Source organism: Salvia hispanica, chromosome 6 (assembly GCF_029641045.1).
Source record: "Salvia hispanica isolate PSC_SH4W2 chromosome 6, Shi_PSC_v1, whole genome shotgun sequence".
NCBI lineage: Eukaryota > Viridiplantae > Streptophyta > Magnoliopsida > Lamiales > Lamiaceae > Salvia > Salvia hispanica.
In genome coordinates, this window is record NC_142697.1 from 36,030,927 (window position 1) to 36,044,117 (window position 13,191).

General features: G+C 36.7%; 3 protein-coding genes across 5 annotated transcripts; 2 read left to right on the forward strand and 1 right to left on the reverse strand.

Annotated features, from left to right (window-relative positions):
- The first annotated feature begins 1,094 nt into the window (after nucleotides 1–1,094).
- LOC125203586 (12-oxophytodienoate reductase 1-like) lies at nucleotides 1,095–3,815 on the forward strand. 2 transcript variants are annotated; one of them, XM_048101966.2, is made up of 5 exons: nucleotides 1,095–1,320; nucleotides 2,347–2,493; nucleotides 2,567–2,697; nucleotides 2,832–3,008; nucleotides 3,070–3,815. In XM_048101966.2, exons 1-5 carry the CDS (start codon nucleotides 1,241–1,243, stop codon nucleotides 3,660–3,662), a joined length of 1,128 nt encoding a protein of 375 aa, XP_047957923.1. In that variant the 5' UTR covers nucleotides 1,095–1,240; the 3' UTR covers nucleotides 3,663–3,815. The 2 variants fall into 2 exon arrangements, with proteins under 2 accessions (XP_047957923.1, XP_088918186.1); XM_089062060.1 differs by lacking the exon at nucleotides 1,095–1,320 and adding an exon at nucleotides 1,553–1,875.
- Nucleotides 3,816–5,410: 1,595 nt separating this feature from the next.
- Nucleotides 5,411–7,198, forward strand: LOC125203592 (12-oxophytodienoate reductase 1-like). Of its 2 annotated transcripts, XM_048101976.2 has the most exons (5): nucleotides 5,411–5,513; nucleotides 5,720–5,860; nucleotides 5,929–6,059; nucleotides 6,360–6,536; nucleotides 6,606–7,198. In XM_048101976.2, exons 1-5 carry the CDS (start codon nucleotides 5,434–5,436, stop codon nucleotides 7,196–7,198), a joined length of 1,122 nt encoding a protein of 373 aa, XP_047957933.1. In that variant the 5' UTR covers nucleotides 5,411–5,433. The 2 variants fall into 2 exon arrangements, with proteins under 2 accessions (XP_047957933.1, XP_047957932.1); XM_048101975.2 differs by having other exon boundaries at nucleotides 6,360–7,198.
- A 141-nt stretch (nucleotides 7,199–7,339) lies between these two features.
- On the reverse strand, nucleotides 7,340–10,251 carry LOC125203591 (uncharacterized). The gene is made up of 4 exons (XM_048101974.2): nucleotides 9,898–10,251; nucleotides 8,604–9,226; nucleotides 7,782–8,297; nucleotides 7,340–7,598 (listed from the first exon to the last, which is right to left on the reverse strand). Exons 1-4 carry the CDS (start codon nucleotides 10,139–10,141, stop codon nucleotides 7,440–7,442), a joined length of 1,542 nt encoding a protein of 513 aa, XP_047957931.1. The 5' UTR covers nucleotides 10,142–10,251; the 3' UTR covers nucleotides 7,340–7,439.
- Nucleotides 10,252–13,191: the final 2,940 nt, after the last annotated feature.

Genomic DNA, 13,191 nt, shown 5'->3' on the forward strand with positions numbered 1-13,191 from the left:
AACGTTATATTATTATGTTGTGAATGTTGGAGTAGGAATGGAGTAGGAGTGTAGGAGTAAGAGATTCTTTCCGCAAAAAAGATTTGTTTCTGTTTCCCATGATATATGAAATGCAAAGTGTTAAAGTTTATGGATAAGTGAATCTAATGTCGATTTAACCGAATCACTCATGGATAAGTGAATCTAACGTCGGTTTAACTGAATCACTCAAATGTAATGTCATTTCATAAGAGTATGCATTTTTAATTTTAAAATTATTTTTCTCTCTAATAAAATGAAAATTTTATTCTTCAGTACTAACAATACTTTAATTATTTTTTCTTTCTATTTCTTTGTTACTCTAATAATTGTGTAATCAAACGCGTCTTCAACCAAAAGTGGACACCCTCGTGGGATAAAAGGAGTTATGTAACTATTTATTCCGTCTAGTTTAAGATGTTTATTTTCTAATTTCATTTACTCTAATATATAATAATACATTTTTTTTCTTCTCTTAACTTTTTCTAATACTCCTATTCAATGACATTTTTTCCCTCAATTTTATTATTCTCAATAATTGTGGTTGTAGTTGGTTCGGTATAATATGCAGATAAAAGGAAATAAATTAAATGTTAATAATACTCTCATTTAGCACCCTTTTTATTTGGGTCTCTTCCCCAAAAATAATCTATTTCTATTTATTTAATAACTTTTCTAACCTCATTTATTAATTTGAATCAACAATACTCCAGTAACTTTATTTTTCTATCTCTATGTTACTTTATCAATTATTAATTAGGATTTATAGTAAAAAAATTATGAAATTAAAATTTTAGATTATCCTACAATTTTAAAAAACGATCAATGCCCTATAATCTATGATTTAAGAAAATTATATATGCATTTGGAAAAAGAAAAATACTCCATCATGCAACCAAAATGTTTGGCAATTCAAACATCATTTAATACCTTAAGTCAATGATAAAAGTACACATTTTAAAGTTGTGACATATACTAAATTTGATCAAACATTGCAGATTGTACTTTTTTGTCATTTGTCAGTTTTTGTCATTCCTCTATTTATAGCAGCCGGTGGATTTACTTCAGCATCGAATGAGATGGCACCAATAATATCTTCCATTTTCAACCCCTATAAATAGAGGAATCCACTTGAGCAAATTGTCACTTCATCATTTCCTACACCACTGCCGATTTCACTCCTTCCAAAATTTCAGCAAAAAAATCTTGATCTGCAAAAAACATGGGAAGCACTCCTGGAGAGAAGTCGCAAATCCCACTTCTCACACCTTACAAAATGGGAAATTTTCAGCTCTCTCATAGGTAATTTCAGTCATCATCTGTTTTAATTGTAGAGTAATAAAAAAATATACCTATTTACTAAGATTTATTGGAATTTTTATTGAGCTACTGTAAATTTTGTTTGGCATGAGGGTTTAGGATTTTATTTTATTGAAAAGGTTATCTTTTATTTTGTGAAATTTAGTTGTCTTTTTCCTTAATGGTGTGGATAATGTTTTGTGTTTTCCTGCATTTTTAGCCTTTCATGTTGGGTTTAAAGACTTTGCAGTTGGGAATGGATATGGTGGAAAATTTTAGTTAAAAAGGCCCTTAAGTTTAATTTATGTGTTTATATAAAAATGATTAAAATAAAACTGAAATTAGTGTGGCATAAATTGTTTGGGGGTGGTAGTGCTGTTGGACTCAGTGTGTGGATTTGTATCTTAACAAAATGTGTGCATATTTCTCATAGTATTGTTCTTGACAAAATTTGTAAACTGTGTTTTCAATCGTCACAAACATTGGTGAAGATGAGAAGTTGGGGGCTCTCTTGAGTTCTTTATATTCATGAGATTCATGGCCTAAAGTAGCTTTGAGGTGGTTGTCTAAAGCTCGTATTCGGCCTTTCTTGATCGAATAATGTGTGATTTAGTTCATTTACACAAGATGAGACGATCTTGATCCAACAAAAAAGTTGTTATTCATGGATATGAATATGCTTTACTCCTTGTCTAAGTCGCCTTTCCTTGTGTTCAGCAGAAGGGCATTCCTCGATATGATCAAGATCGTTGTTTTCGTCTTTCTTTTCTGTCTTAACACGTCTCTCCATTTCAAAATGTCCCTACTATTCTCATGTGGATTGAGCTGGCCTTGCTGAGTTGTTATTACTCATGGTTGCTTTGGCATTATGCACTTTTCTGCTATTAGAGGACGCTCGTCTGAGTTGTCTCTACACACAAGTGATTTCCTTATAGCACGAAGATGGTTACCGTGTTTGGATAAAGTAGTCATTGCTCTTGCAGAATTTGTTTTAATGAAATGTGTATTAATTCATTCTGTTTTCGACAGAATTGCTTTGGCGCCACTGACAAGGGAGCGGTTTTTCAAGAACGTGCCTCAGCCTCAGCCTCATGTCGTGTTGTATTATTCCCAGAGAGCAAGCAAAGGGGGTTTTATGTTGAGTGAAGCAACCAGAGTTTCTGATACTGCACAAGGGTAAGTTGATGATGCTGTGTGTTTCAAGCATTCTGCATTTTATATCTTTGACAAAAGCATTTTGCTCTTGTAGATACCCCAATACTCCGGGGATCTGGACAAAGGAGCACGTGGAGGCGTGGAAGCCGATTGTAGACGCTGTTCATGCCAAAGGTGCAGTCTTCTTTTGCCAGATTTGGCATGCAGGCAGAGTGTCAAACACAGGTTGTTATTATACCTTTGTGCGTTTCCATCCTTTCTATTCTGTGGTGATATGCCATGGTGGACTTGAATGTGAGACCTTTGGCCTCACATTAACCACTCTGCTTTGTTACTCACTGAATTGCATCATTCTGCAGGGTTTCAGCCAAACGGGCAAGCTCCGATATCGTCCACGGACAAAGAACTAACCCCACAAATCCTGTCTAATGGCGTTGATGTTGCTCGATTCTCGCCTCCACGTTGCCTTACAACCGAAGAAATCCCACAAGTTGTCAATGACTTCAGAATTGCTGCAAGGAATGCTATGGAAGCCGGTAAGCCACTCGTGATTGTGTACATGAACCTACACTCGTTTTTCACCAAAATCTTCATCAGGTTTCGATGGAATTGAGTTGCACGGCGCTCACGGCTATCTCATAGACCAATTCTTGAAAGACGGGGTGAACGACCGGACGGATCAATACGGAGGGTCTATTGAGAACAGGTGTCGTTTCGCTCGTGAGATCGTCGAGGCTGTGGTAGCAGAGGTAGGGGCAGACAGGGTCGGCATCCGCCTCTCACCCTTTGCAAACTATATGGAGTCCGGGGACTCGGATCCTAACACTCTCGGCCTTTACCTGGCCGAGACGTTGAGCAGATACGGGATTCTCTACTGCCACATGGTCGAGCCGAGGATGAAAACCGCGGACGAGAAATTCGAGTGCCCTCACAGCCTTGTCCCGATGAGACGGGCGTTTAAAGGAACCTTTATTGTCGCGGGTGGCTACGACAGGGAAGACGGGAACAAGGCTGTGGAGGAGGATCGCGCTGATCTCGTTGCGTTCGGACGCCATTTCTTGGCTAACCCTGATCTGCCTAAGAGGTTTGAGGTGAATGCTCCTTTGAATAAATATGATAGGAGTACTTTCTATTTACATGATCCTGTTGTAGGCTATACTGATTATCCATTTCTTGATGAAACTGCTTGATTTCTGGAAGATTTAAGGTTAGATCAATAATCACATTTGGAAATACATGTCCCCATTTTATGATTTAGTATCTCATCAAGAGAGATGTTTTTCTATGTTGAGATTTTGTTGTACTTGAATTATCACCTATAAAGAAGATTGCAATTCTGTGTATTTGTGTGCTTTTACTTTTATTCTTAGCCAATTTTTTTATCGATAAATAGGCAGAGGCAGAGTCAGCTTGATTTTCTTTGTGTATATTGGCAGTAAATTTTGATAGTTAACAAATCATCAAAACTAACATAATCAACAAGCCAGTGACACAATCCCATCAGCAAAATCATTATGAATTCAGCTAATAAACTCATCTCAGTAAAAATAACAATCAATTTTATACATCGTGGCTGTTAATTTCTTAATTACTCTCTTACATTTGGAGAATTCTAAGTATATAGACTAATTTGTAAGGAGGCATTTATGAAGAGATTTGAATAAATTTACAAATTTATATAACAAAATATACTTCTACTCAAGGAGGGTATACCATCTAGAAAATGCATGCTCCTATAGTCTAATTTATCAAAAGAAAAGACGTTGTATTTTACCACTTCACTAATAGTATCTTGCCATAAATTGTCATGTGTTACGTAGGCAGTGAAGTAAAATTTGATTCAATGGTGTAAAATAAGATGTCCAGATTCGGTCTCTCTATTTCTTTGTATCAAAATTCCAATCTGCGTACGTCATTGCTTACTGTCAGGGCTTATTGTGGAAAAGAGTTTCAAAATAACATTTTTGTTCTATTTTTAAATTTTAGTATATCCATAAAACTTAGTTTTATTTTATTTTAGGTAAATTTTTCTTATATCATGAGGTAAGGTCTATTTTCATTTTTGCAATCACATTCTCTCCATTTTTATCATATTTTATCAATTTTCCGCCAATTATTTAAACTATTAATAGTGAATGTAGATAGTAATAACTATTCATTCGGTCTATAATATAAGATGTCTATCTTTTCATTTTAATTTATATCTCAATCAAAATATCATATTTTCATATTTAGAATAAAATTTTACTATCCCTTTAGCCAATTCTTTAAAATTACTATTCAATGACATTTTTTCCCCTCAATTTTATTATTTTCAATAATTGCGGTCGTAGATTCTTGGTTTGGTATATGGTTTCATGGTTTTTCCAAAGTTTTGATCACCGCATATGGTTTCATTACAATTTACAATCCATTGTTTGCTAGTACTCCCTTCGTCCCAAATAATTCGTCTCACTTTGATCGGACACTGGTTTTAAAAAATATAATGAAAAGTGAATTGAAAAAGTTAGCAGAATGTGAATCCTATTTTTATATATTAGTTTTATAATAAAATGTGAGTAGGAATGAGTTAATGGAATATGTGGTCCACTGCCAAAAATAATAAAAGTGAAATGGGACAAATCATATGGACGGACTGAAATGGAAAAATGAGACAAATTATCTGGGACGGGGGAGTATCAGACTAGCAGAGTCTCTCAAAAGCTGCTATACTACGTAAAATTTCAGTTGTTACCAAACAATAAGATAGAGGTAATTAAATTGAAAGTAAATAGTAGTCTCCCACGTAAATGTGTTACTATTTGGGAATTTTTTAAAGCAGTAGTGTTTGTTGATGTGGGAAAGAGTACTACTACGAGTTCATAGCAGCCGGTGGATTTACTTTATTAAGCTATAAATAGAGGAATCGATTTGGGTAAATGGGCACTTCATCATTCTCATACACCACTACAATTCTAAAACATGGGGAACACAGCTGAAGAGAAGCCGCAAATCCCACTTCTCAAACCTTACAAATTGGGAACTTTTCAGCTGTCACATAGGTGATTTGTAATAACCTTAAAAATATGAACTATTTCCATTTCAAAATGTCTCAACTATTTTCATGTGGATTGAGTTGGCCTTGTTGTTGTTAATAGTCATGTTTGTTTTGGCATTGCAAACTTTTGATATGATCACCGTGTTTGGAAAAACAAAAAGCAGAATGTGTTTTCATGAAAAGTGTATTAATTCATTCTGTTTTGAACAGAGTTGTTCTGGCCCCGCTGACGAGGCAGCGGTCTTTCAAGAACGTGCCTCAGCCCCATGCCGTGTTGTATTACTCTCAGAGAGCAACCAAAGGCGGTTTTATGCTGACCGAAGCCACCGGAGTTTCTGATACTGCACAAGGGTATGTGTTTCAACCATTTTATGTCAGATCGGTTGTACTTCTTTGACAAAAGCATTTTGCTGTCGTAGATACCCCGAAACTCCCGGAATCTGGACAAAGGAGCAAGTCCAGGCGTGGAAGCCGATTGTAGACGCGGTTCATGCCAAAGGCGCCATCTTCTTTTGCCAGATTTGGCATGTAGGCAGGGTCTCAAACACGGGTATTCCGTCAAAACTTAACGGTCAACTGAGTTTTGACTTGATTAATAACTTAAAATATGAACCAAAACATATTGTTTAGGACCGATGTATTTTGAATGGACGACTTAAAAATGCGATTGACCATTTCCTTCCTTTGTTAATAACTTATTGAAGAGCTTACGAACCAGAAACATATTGTCTAGGACTAGGACCAAAAACTAACACATTTAAAATGTGTACGACCAAATGGATTTTTTTTGCATGGACCAATTTTAGACTATAAAACGCGATTGACCGTTTCCATCCTTTGCATGATTCAGGATTTCAGCCAAACGGGGATGCTCCGATATCATCCACAGACAAAGAACTAAGCTCACAAATCCAGTCTAATGACATCGATAACGCTGGATTCTCGCCTCCACGCCGCCTCACAACCCAAGAAATCCCACAAATTGTCAATCATTTCAGAATCGCTGCAAGGAATGCTATGGAAGCCGGTAAGCCACTCGTGATCATGCACCCAAATCTATCTACACTTGTTTCTTTTACCAAAATCTTCGCCACAGGTTTCGATGGAATCGAGGTGCACGGCGCTCACGGCTATCTCATAGACCAGTTCTTGAAAGACGGGGTGAATGACCGGACCGATCGATACGGAGGTTCTCTTGAGAACCGGTGCCGTTTTGCTCGTGAGATCATCGAGGCCGTGACAGCTGAGGTAGGGGCAGACAGGGTCGGCATCCGCCTCTCGCCCTTCGCAAACTATATGGAGTCCGGGGACTCGGATCCTAGCACTCTCGGCCTTCACCTGGCCGAGACGTTGAGCAGATACGGGATTCTCTACTGCCACATGGTCGAGCCGAGGATGAAAACTTTAGGGGAGAAATCCGAGTGCCTGCAAAGCCTTGTGCCCATGAGACGGGCGTTTAAAGGCACCTTTATAGTCGCGGGTGGCTACGACAGGGAAGACGGGAACAAGGCCGTGGAGGAGGATCGCGCTGATCTCGTTGCGTTTGGACGCCATTTCTTGGCTAATCCTGATCTGCCTAAGAGGTTTGAGGTGAATGCTGCTTTGAATAAATATGATAGGAGCACTTTCTATTTGCCTGACCCTGTTGTAGGCTATACTGATTATCCATTTCTTGATGAAACTGCTTGATTTCTGGAAGATAGATCAATAGCCAAATAAGGAATTACATATCTCTATGGTATGATTTAGTAAATTATCAATAAAGGTGTTTTTTTATGTTGCAGTTTGAATTATCATCTATCTTGTTTGTGTATAATCGACTCATCAACATGAAAAAAGGAGAAACTTTTATACAAAACATAGTACTCCCTTCGTCTGATGGCAACGGGTAGCTTTCCATTAAATCACGGGAATACCTACGTGTTGCTCGCTACATGTACTCCCTTCGACCCTCTTCCCTGTTGTTAGGAACCAAAACATCGAAGTCGCTTACTGTCCATTCTGAAGTAACCCCAGTTGGGCTAACATATATTTCTGTACCAACATTGATTGAAAGCCACGCTCGTTTTGCTGGTTTTGTTCCTGGATCCTGCACAAGATTGAAGAGAACAATTAAACGAAGGCGCTTTGCTAGATCGATCGCCTCAAACCACGGACATATGCATTCATATTCTCAATCATGGAACTCGTGCTGGCTGGCAGATTAGAACAGGGGCAGCCGCAGAAAAGAACATCAGTTTAAGGCGATTTGGTTCATTGATCGCACTCGCACCTGATAGAAATATAGACGGCTAGAGAGGGCTCCGGTGTCGAGCTCCCAAGTTCTCCCGTCTCCAATCCACCCGTCTCCTTTCCTTTCAGGGTAGCCGTGGACGGCCCACTCGGGGTGAGGAAGGATCTGCACGAGCTCCTGCGCCTGTGGGTTGCTATACGGGTCACAGATGTCGTAAGGCTTCTCAAGGTACCGAGCATTGCCTGGAGCACAATAGAGATGATACGCGGAATAAGGGAACCGCGACGTGTCATTTCTGTGTATCATCTCTCCGGTGGAACTCGTGTGGTACGGCGGGCACGAGACCAGATTGTCGGGACGACACCAGCTTGTTGTCGCAGGGTTGATGATCATCTCACTATATCGCGTCACGTCCGTCAGGACATCCCCATCGCACGGATCTCCGTTGTTCTTCCAACAGCTTCCGATATCGAGCAGATAGAATTGGCTGTTCGGACCTCCGCCTTGCTTGACATCGAGTGTTACTCGCACCTTAAAATTGGGAGACTCCGGCACCTGCAAAATGCAGCAAAAACATTTAAACTTGAATATCACTTTAAAGTCCGGATTATGCCTGTGTTTCGAAATGTCCAAAAACTTTCAAAATGACACATTAGTACTTAGGAAATCGAGCCGTATCTAAATACAGGACGACCAGTACCAAAAGGACTAAAAGCAGGTACGTCCGTTATAAAATCAATTCATCGGATACTAGCCTGTCATTTTATTTTTGAAAATACGAGACATTTACGAAGAAATGTGCATATTTGGACCACAAAGCGATATTCATCCAGCAAGAAGCAATAAACTACTAAAACGGACCGTTTTCATGATGCCACGCCCGTCGTAGTGATACCCCCCGTTGAACCCTTTTGCCGCATCCGCCCTCAGGTACAACATAAGCCAAGGATACTTAGACGACGTTGTCAGCTTGTGCGACACAATCCAGCTCCCCGTGCTCAGATTCTTCTGCCACGAAGCCGAGAAGAAAGAGTTCGCTCCTGCACCCCCACTCAGATCAGCATCAAGATCATACGTCCCGTAATACCCTCCAACCACAGAGACACTTCCATCTTGAAGCGAAACCAGTCGGGACTTGTTATGGAACACGAGGGGTTGGTTCATACACCCTTCACCGAAGCAAGGAAAGCTCCGGTCTGTGACTATTTTCGCGACCTTCTTCCCATTCTCAGGGCAGAGTGTCGTGTTCTTGTCAAAATTGCCGTTTTTCAGCATGATCATCCAGAAATACCAAGGGTCGGGAGAGCCACATAGCGATCCGAGGTAAAGCTCCTTCTCGACTGCGTATGCATCGGGATCTGTGATAGACTTGAAGTCTCTAATAGGAAATCTGTCACCAGCTTTCAGTTTGTTGTCTGAATCCTTCACTTTGTGGTGTAATTCACACTTGCTTTCCTCATCAACGAACGAGCTGCTCGAAAATTCTGTTTACAGAATCGTAAACACGTTTATTCAAGTTCGTATAGGCAGAGGCAGAGGCGGAGGCAGCTTGATTTTCTTTATGTGAATATTGGTAGTAAATTTTGCGAGTAATAATCATCAAAACTAACATAATCAACCAAGTCATAGTGACAAAATGACCCATCAGCAAAATCATTATGAATTCAGCTAATAAACTTATCTCAGTAAAAATAACATCAACAAACTTCTTTTTACATAAAAACCTACATTGTGAATTTACAATTAGACCACTTAAAAAAAAACAGTCTCCCTCCCTCGTTCGTTCACTTTAGACTGCAAACATTCCGCCCATTGGATCCGCCCCAAAAATATGTTATGGATTTTCATTTCAAACATGCACGCCACGTGTATCGAACGACATCATACACAATGGCATAAATATCCCCTTTGCCAATGTGTTTCAATCGCGTATTTTATTTCAAGCACGCACCACCACGCGTTCTAATAATGACGTCATATTATAAACATAATAAATCTACAGATTTAATCCCCAAGAGAACAAAAGACTAATTATATTTATATCATTTTAAAATGTCAGTATATTTTGCGAATTATTGTTACTAACAAAACAAAACAAAATAAAACAAAACAAATAAGAGTATTTTTATTGGAACATTAAAAAAATGAAAAAAACCTGCAATTTTAGGGCAGTGAAGATCAGCACAATCAGCCATTCTTGGGCTGCCCATTTTGGGGGCCTCAAATCCAACTTCATTGCAGAAATTCCAAGCTTCAAATGCAAATCTGGAATTAGGGCTCTTCATAGCAGGATCTCCCAATGCTGATGCATAAGATGATTGGCTCTGCCCAAATTCAAGAATGTGAACAACAACAATCAGCAGAGGTAAGAAGAGACGAAGATGAAAAAAACCCATCATTCTTTTTGCTTTGCTTTGCTTTGTTGGATTCAGATGATTCTTTGTTTCTTAATTTGAACTGGAATTTGAGGTTGAGGTGCTGTTTTGTTGCCATGTGGAGTGGTGAAGTAAACAAAGTGTAACTAACAATAATTGATACTTGTCTTCAAAGCAATGCCAAGTGTATAATCTTTGATCATGAAAATAGTGACAGTTAGTTTTTAAAATTTAGGGTAGTCAAAATGTACTCAAATTATTTAAAATTCTTGGAGTTTTATAACATTGTTTAAAAATTATAGTATTTGAGTAACTATATATGTTGGATCAGACCAGTGGGCTTGGGCTGTCACGAGATTCTGAACAGATCTAGGCCTCTAGCCTTTTACCATATAACACAAACTTCTTCAAATTTGAGATTTAAGATAAAACAATTTGAGTTTAACTTGAATACAAGTAAAAATTTTACTTTAATGATAATTGTAGAATTTCTTAATATTAATTGAGGCTTTAGGTGTTGTAGAATCAACCTATCCTATCAAACACTAAGAATCCCATTTTAAGATATTAGTAGTATTACTACTTTTATGGCTTGACAATGAACATGATATGGACAAGCAAAGAAGAAAGTGTATAATTTTTTAATAAAAGATTCTAAAATTATGGACATCCAATTGATTGGTTAATCATATAATTTCTTGTCACCTAAATGTTCGTGTCATTAAAAATGTCACGAGTTCAAATTATACTGATATTTGTAAAATCATCTTAATGACTAAAGTTAAATAGAAATCCCTAACTAATTCATATAAATTGAAGTGGGTTTATCTTACAAATTTTTATGTGTTAGTGGTACTATATCAAAATCTTAGAACGACTACTTTTTTGTTTAAGTAATGCTGGATAATAAAGATAATTTACTTTAATTAAACGCTCCCCTGCAAGATTGATTTGTCTTATGAATCTCACTCAACAAAGGTATTGGTACATCTATCTCTTCTTCAATAGGTTAATTATTTAATTAGTTGTCCTTATGTATAATAAGTACCCCCTCCATCTCATAGATGTCGCACTTTTCTTTTTAGTTTATCCGACAAAAGATGTCACATTTTCTTTTTTGGAAAAAGTTCTTTCTCACCTCAATTATAAATTATATTTTCTCTTATCATTTAACACACAAAATAACATTTTCTAAAATCTTGTGTCATCTCCCAAGTGTGACATCTATTATAGGACAGGGGAGTATTAACGTTCTTGGTTTAGCAAATTAGACGACATTGAATCGAATTCCAATATTCTTATTGTCATAGTACATTATTCTACAAAGATATTTGTAATTTAATTTATAATTGGTTGGTTTGGACCACTTCTACACTCCTACGTGACACCCTTGTTTCCTAAGTGTTTTTTTTATAAAATGAAGGTCTCGAATCAAAAGAACGGCGAGACAAAATTTATTTCACAGAGCAAAAGTTAAAGGGCAAAATAAATACACTTACATCCTAATAAAAAACCAACATTGTAACAATGATTAAGAGGTAGCAGAAATAAGAAGACAAAAAAAAAAGTCTAAAATAATAGAACAATGATTAAGAAGTAGTAAAAATACTATAAGGAGGAAGTGTTTTATCTATTGAGTTGCGTCAACACTCATACGTGACACCCTTGATTCCTACATATTTTTTTTATAAAATGAAGGGCTCAAGCCAAAAGAATGACGAGATTGAATTCGCGATACAAAGCAAAAGTTTAGGGAGCAAAATAAGAAAGACAAAATCTTTATTAAAACCCTAATCAATATAACAATGATTAAGAGGTAGCAAAAATACTACTATGGAGATGCGTTTTATCAATTCATTTGTGTAACACTCATATATGATACCCTTATTTTATAAGTGTTCTTTTATTGAATGAAATGCTTGATCTAAAACAACAGCGAGATAGAATTTTGTATTAACAAACAAAAGTTCAGAGAGGAAAATAAGAAGATAAAATCAAAATTACGCTTCCGCTAATAAAAATTGTTGGTACTCATTAAAGAATAAAATTTTCAGGGAACAGTTTTAAATATGTCTATTCTAATACAACTTTTTGGTACCAATTAAATTGAATTATATATACAGCTTACTAGATATTTTTTTATAACCAAAAACTGAAAAAGTGCAAGAGCAAGTGAAAAAGATTAGTCCCTATATTTTTCTTTCTTTTCCATATAAAAAATTGTTAAGAATAAATTTACATATATAAAGATATTATTGCTAAGAGATGGTCCAAACTCCAAAGTTCTAGTTTCAAACAAAATTCTCATTGGAACCCCCATAAGTTAAGTCCACGGTTAGCATTATTTGATAGTATAATACATTATACAGGAGTACATATTTAATGGAAATGGGATTCAATCCACCCACACGCACAAACGAATAAGAAATTAAACGGAATAATCTTTCTTGGATACGAAAGTATTTTTGTTTTTAATTTCTTCTCTTTCATATATATGCCTAGAATATTTTGACACCAATAAATATTTTTCAATAAAATAGTTGCAACTTGGTTTCTCCTTCATGCGCTGTGATTGGGAAAGAAGCACCTTTTTCTTAAAAAAAGTTGCAATCAAGTTAAAGAGATTTTTTCCTTTGGAATTAGGGATTATTTTACTCGCATAAGTGGTGTCTTTTGTTTTAATTTGGCTGAGGAGTCTCGTGTTACACGATCATAATTAGAAGAATCAAAATTTGAAATTAATTTGAACAGAGGGACATAAATTAGACCCATATGGAGAGTCATGTGATTCTACTAATCAAAATACTAGTAGTATAAAAATTAATAATATTGTATATATCAATTAATTTGAATCTAAATTAGTACTACATGAAATTGAAATATATTGTGTGACATGAATCATGTTCACGTTGACACGTGATGAGGAAATCAACGTGCGAAACAAAGCCATGCAACCAATGATCAAGATGCAATAGATGTGAAAGAGAAAGGGAAAGGCACTTAAATCAAGATATTAAGTAGCTCACTGACTTGAATTTGATTTGACAAGATTCTTAGCTTCAAAGTAAGAATAT

Bases quoted from the DNA above. Each gene is read 5' to 3' on its own strand.
- LOC125203586 (XM_048101966.2), top strand. From the start codon at position 1,241: ATGGGAAGCACTCCTGGAGAGAAGTCGCAAATCCCACTTCTCACACCT. The intron at 1,321-2,346 runs GTAATTTCAGTC...TGTTTTCGACAG, and splicing joins AATTTTCAGCTCTCTCATAG to AATTGCTTTGGCGCCACTGA. The intron at 3,009-3,069 runs GTAAGCCACTCG...AATCTTCATCAG, and splicing joins AAGGAATGCTATGGAAGCCG to GTTTCGATGGAATTGAGTTG.
- LOC125203592 (XM_048101975.2), top strand. From the start codon at position 5,434: ATGGGGAACACAGCTGAAGAGAAGCCGCAAATCCCACTTCTCAAACCT. The intron at 5,514-5,719 runs GTGATTTGTAAT...TGTTTTGAACAG, and splicing joins ACTTTTCAGCTGTCACATAG to AGTTGTTCTGGCCCCGCTGA. The intron at 5,861-5,928 runs GTATGTGTTTCA...TTGCTGTCGTAG, and splicing joins GTTTCTGATACTGCACAAGG to ATACCCCGAAACTCCCGGAA.
- LOC125203591 (XM_048101974.2), bottom strand. From the start codon at position 10,141: ATGATGGGTTTTTTTCATCTTCGTCTCTTCTTACCTCTGCTGATTGTT. The intron at 9,227-9,897 runs GTTTTTTTCATT...TTCTGTAAACAG, and splicing joins TCACTGCCCTAAAATTGCAG to AATTTTCGAGCAGCTCGTTC. The intron at 7,599-7,781 runs GTGCGAGTGCGA...AATCTTGTGCAG, and splicing joins GCCGTCTATATTTCTATCAG to GATCCAGGAACAAAACCAGC.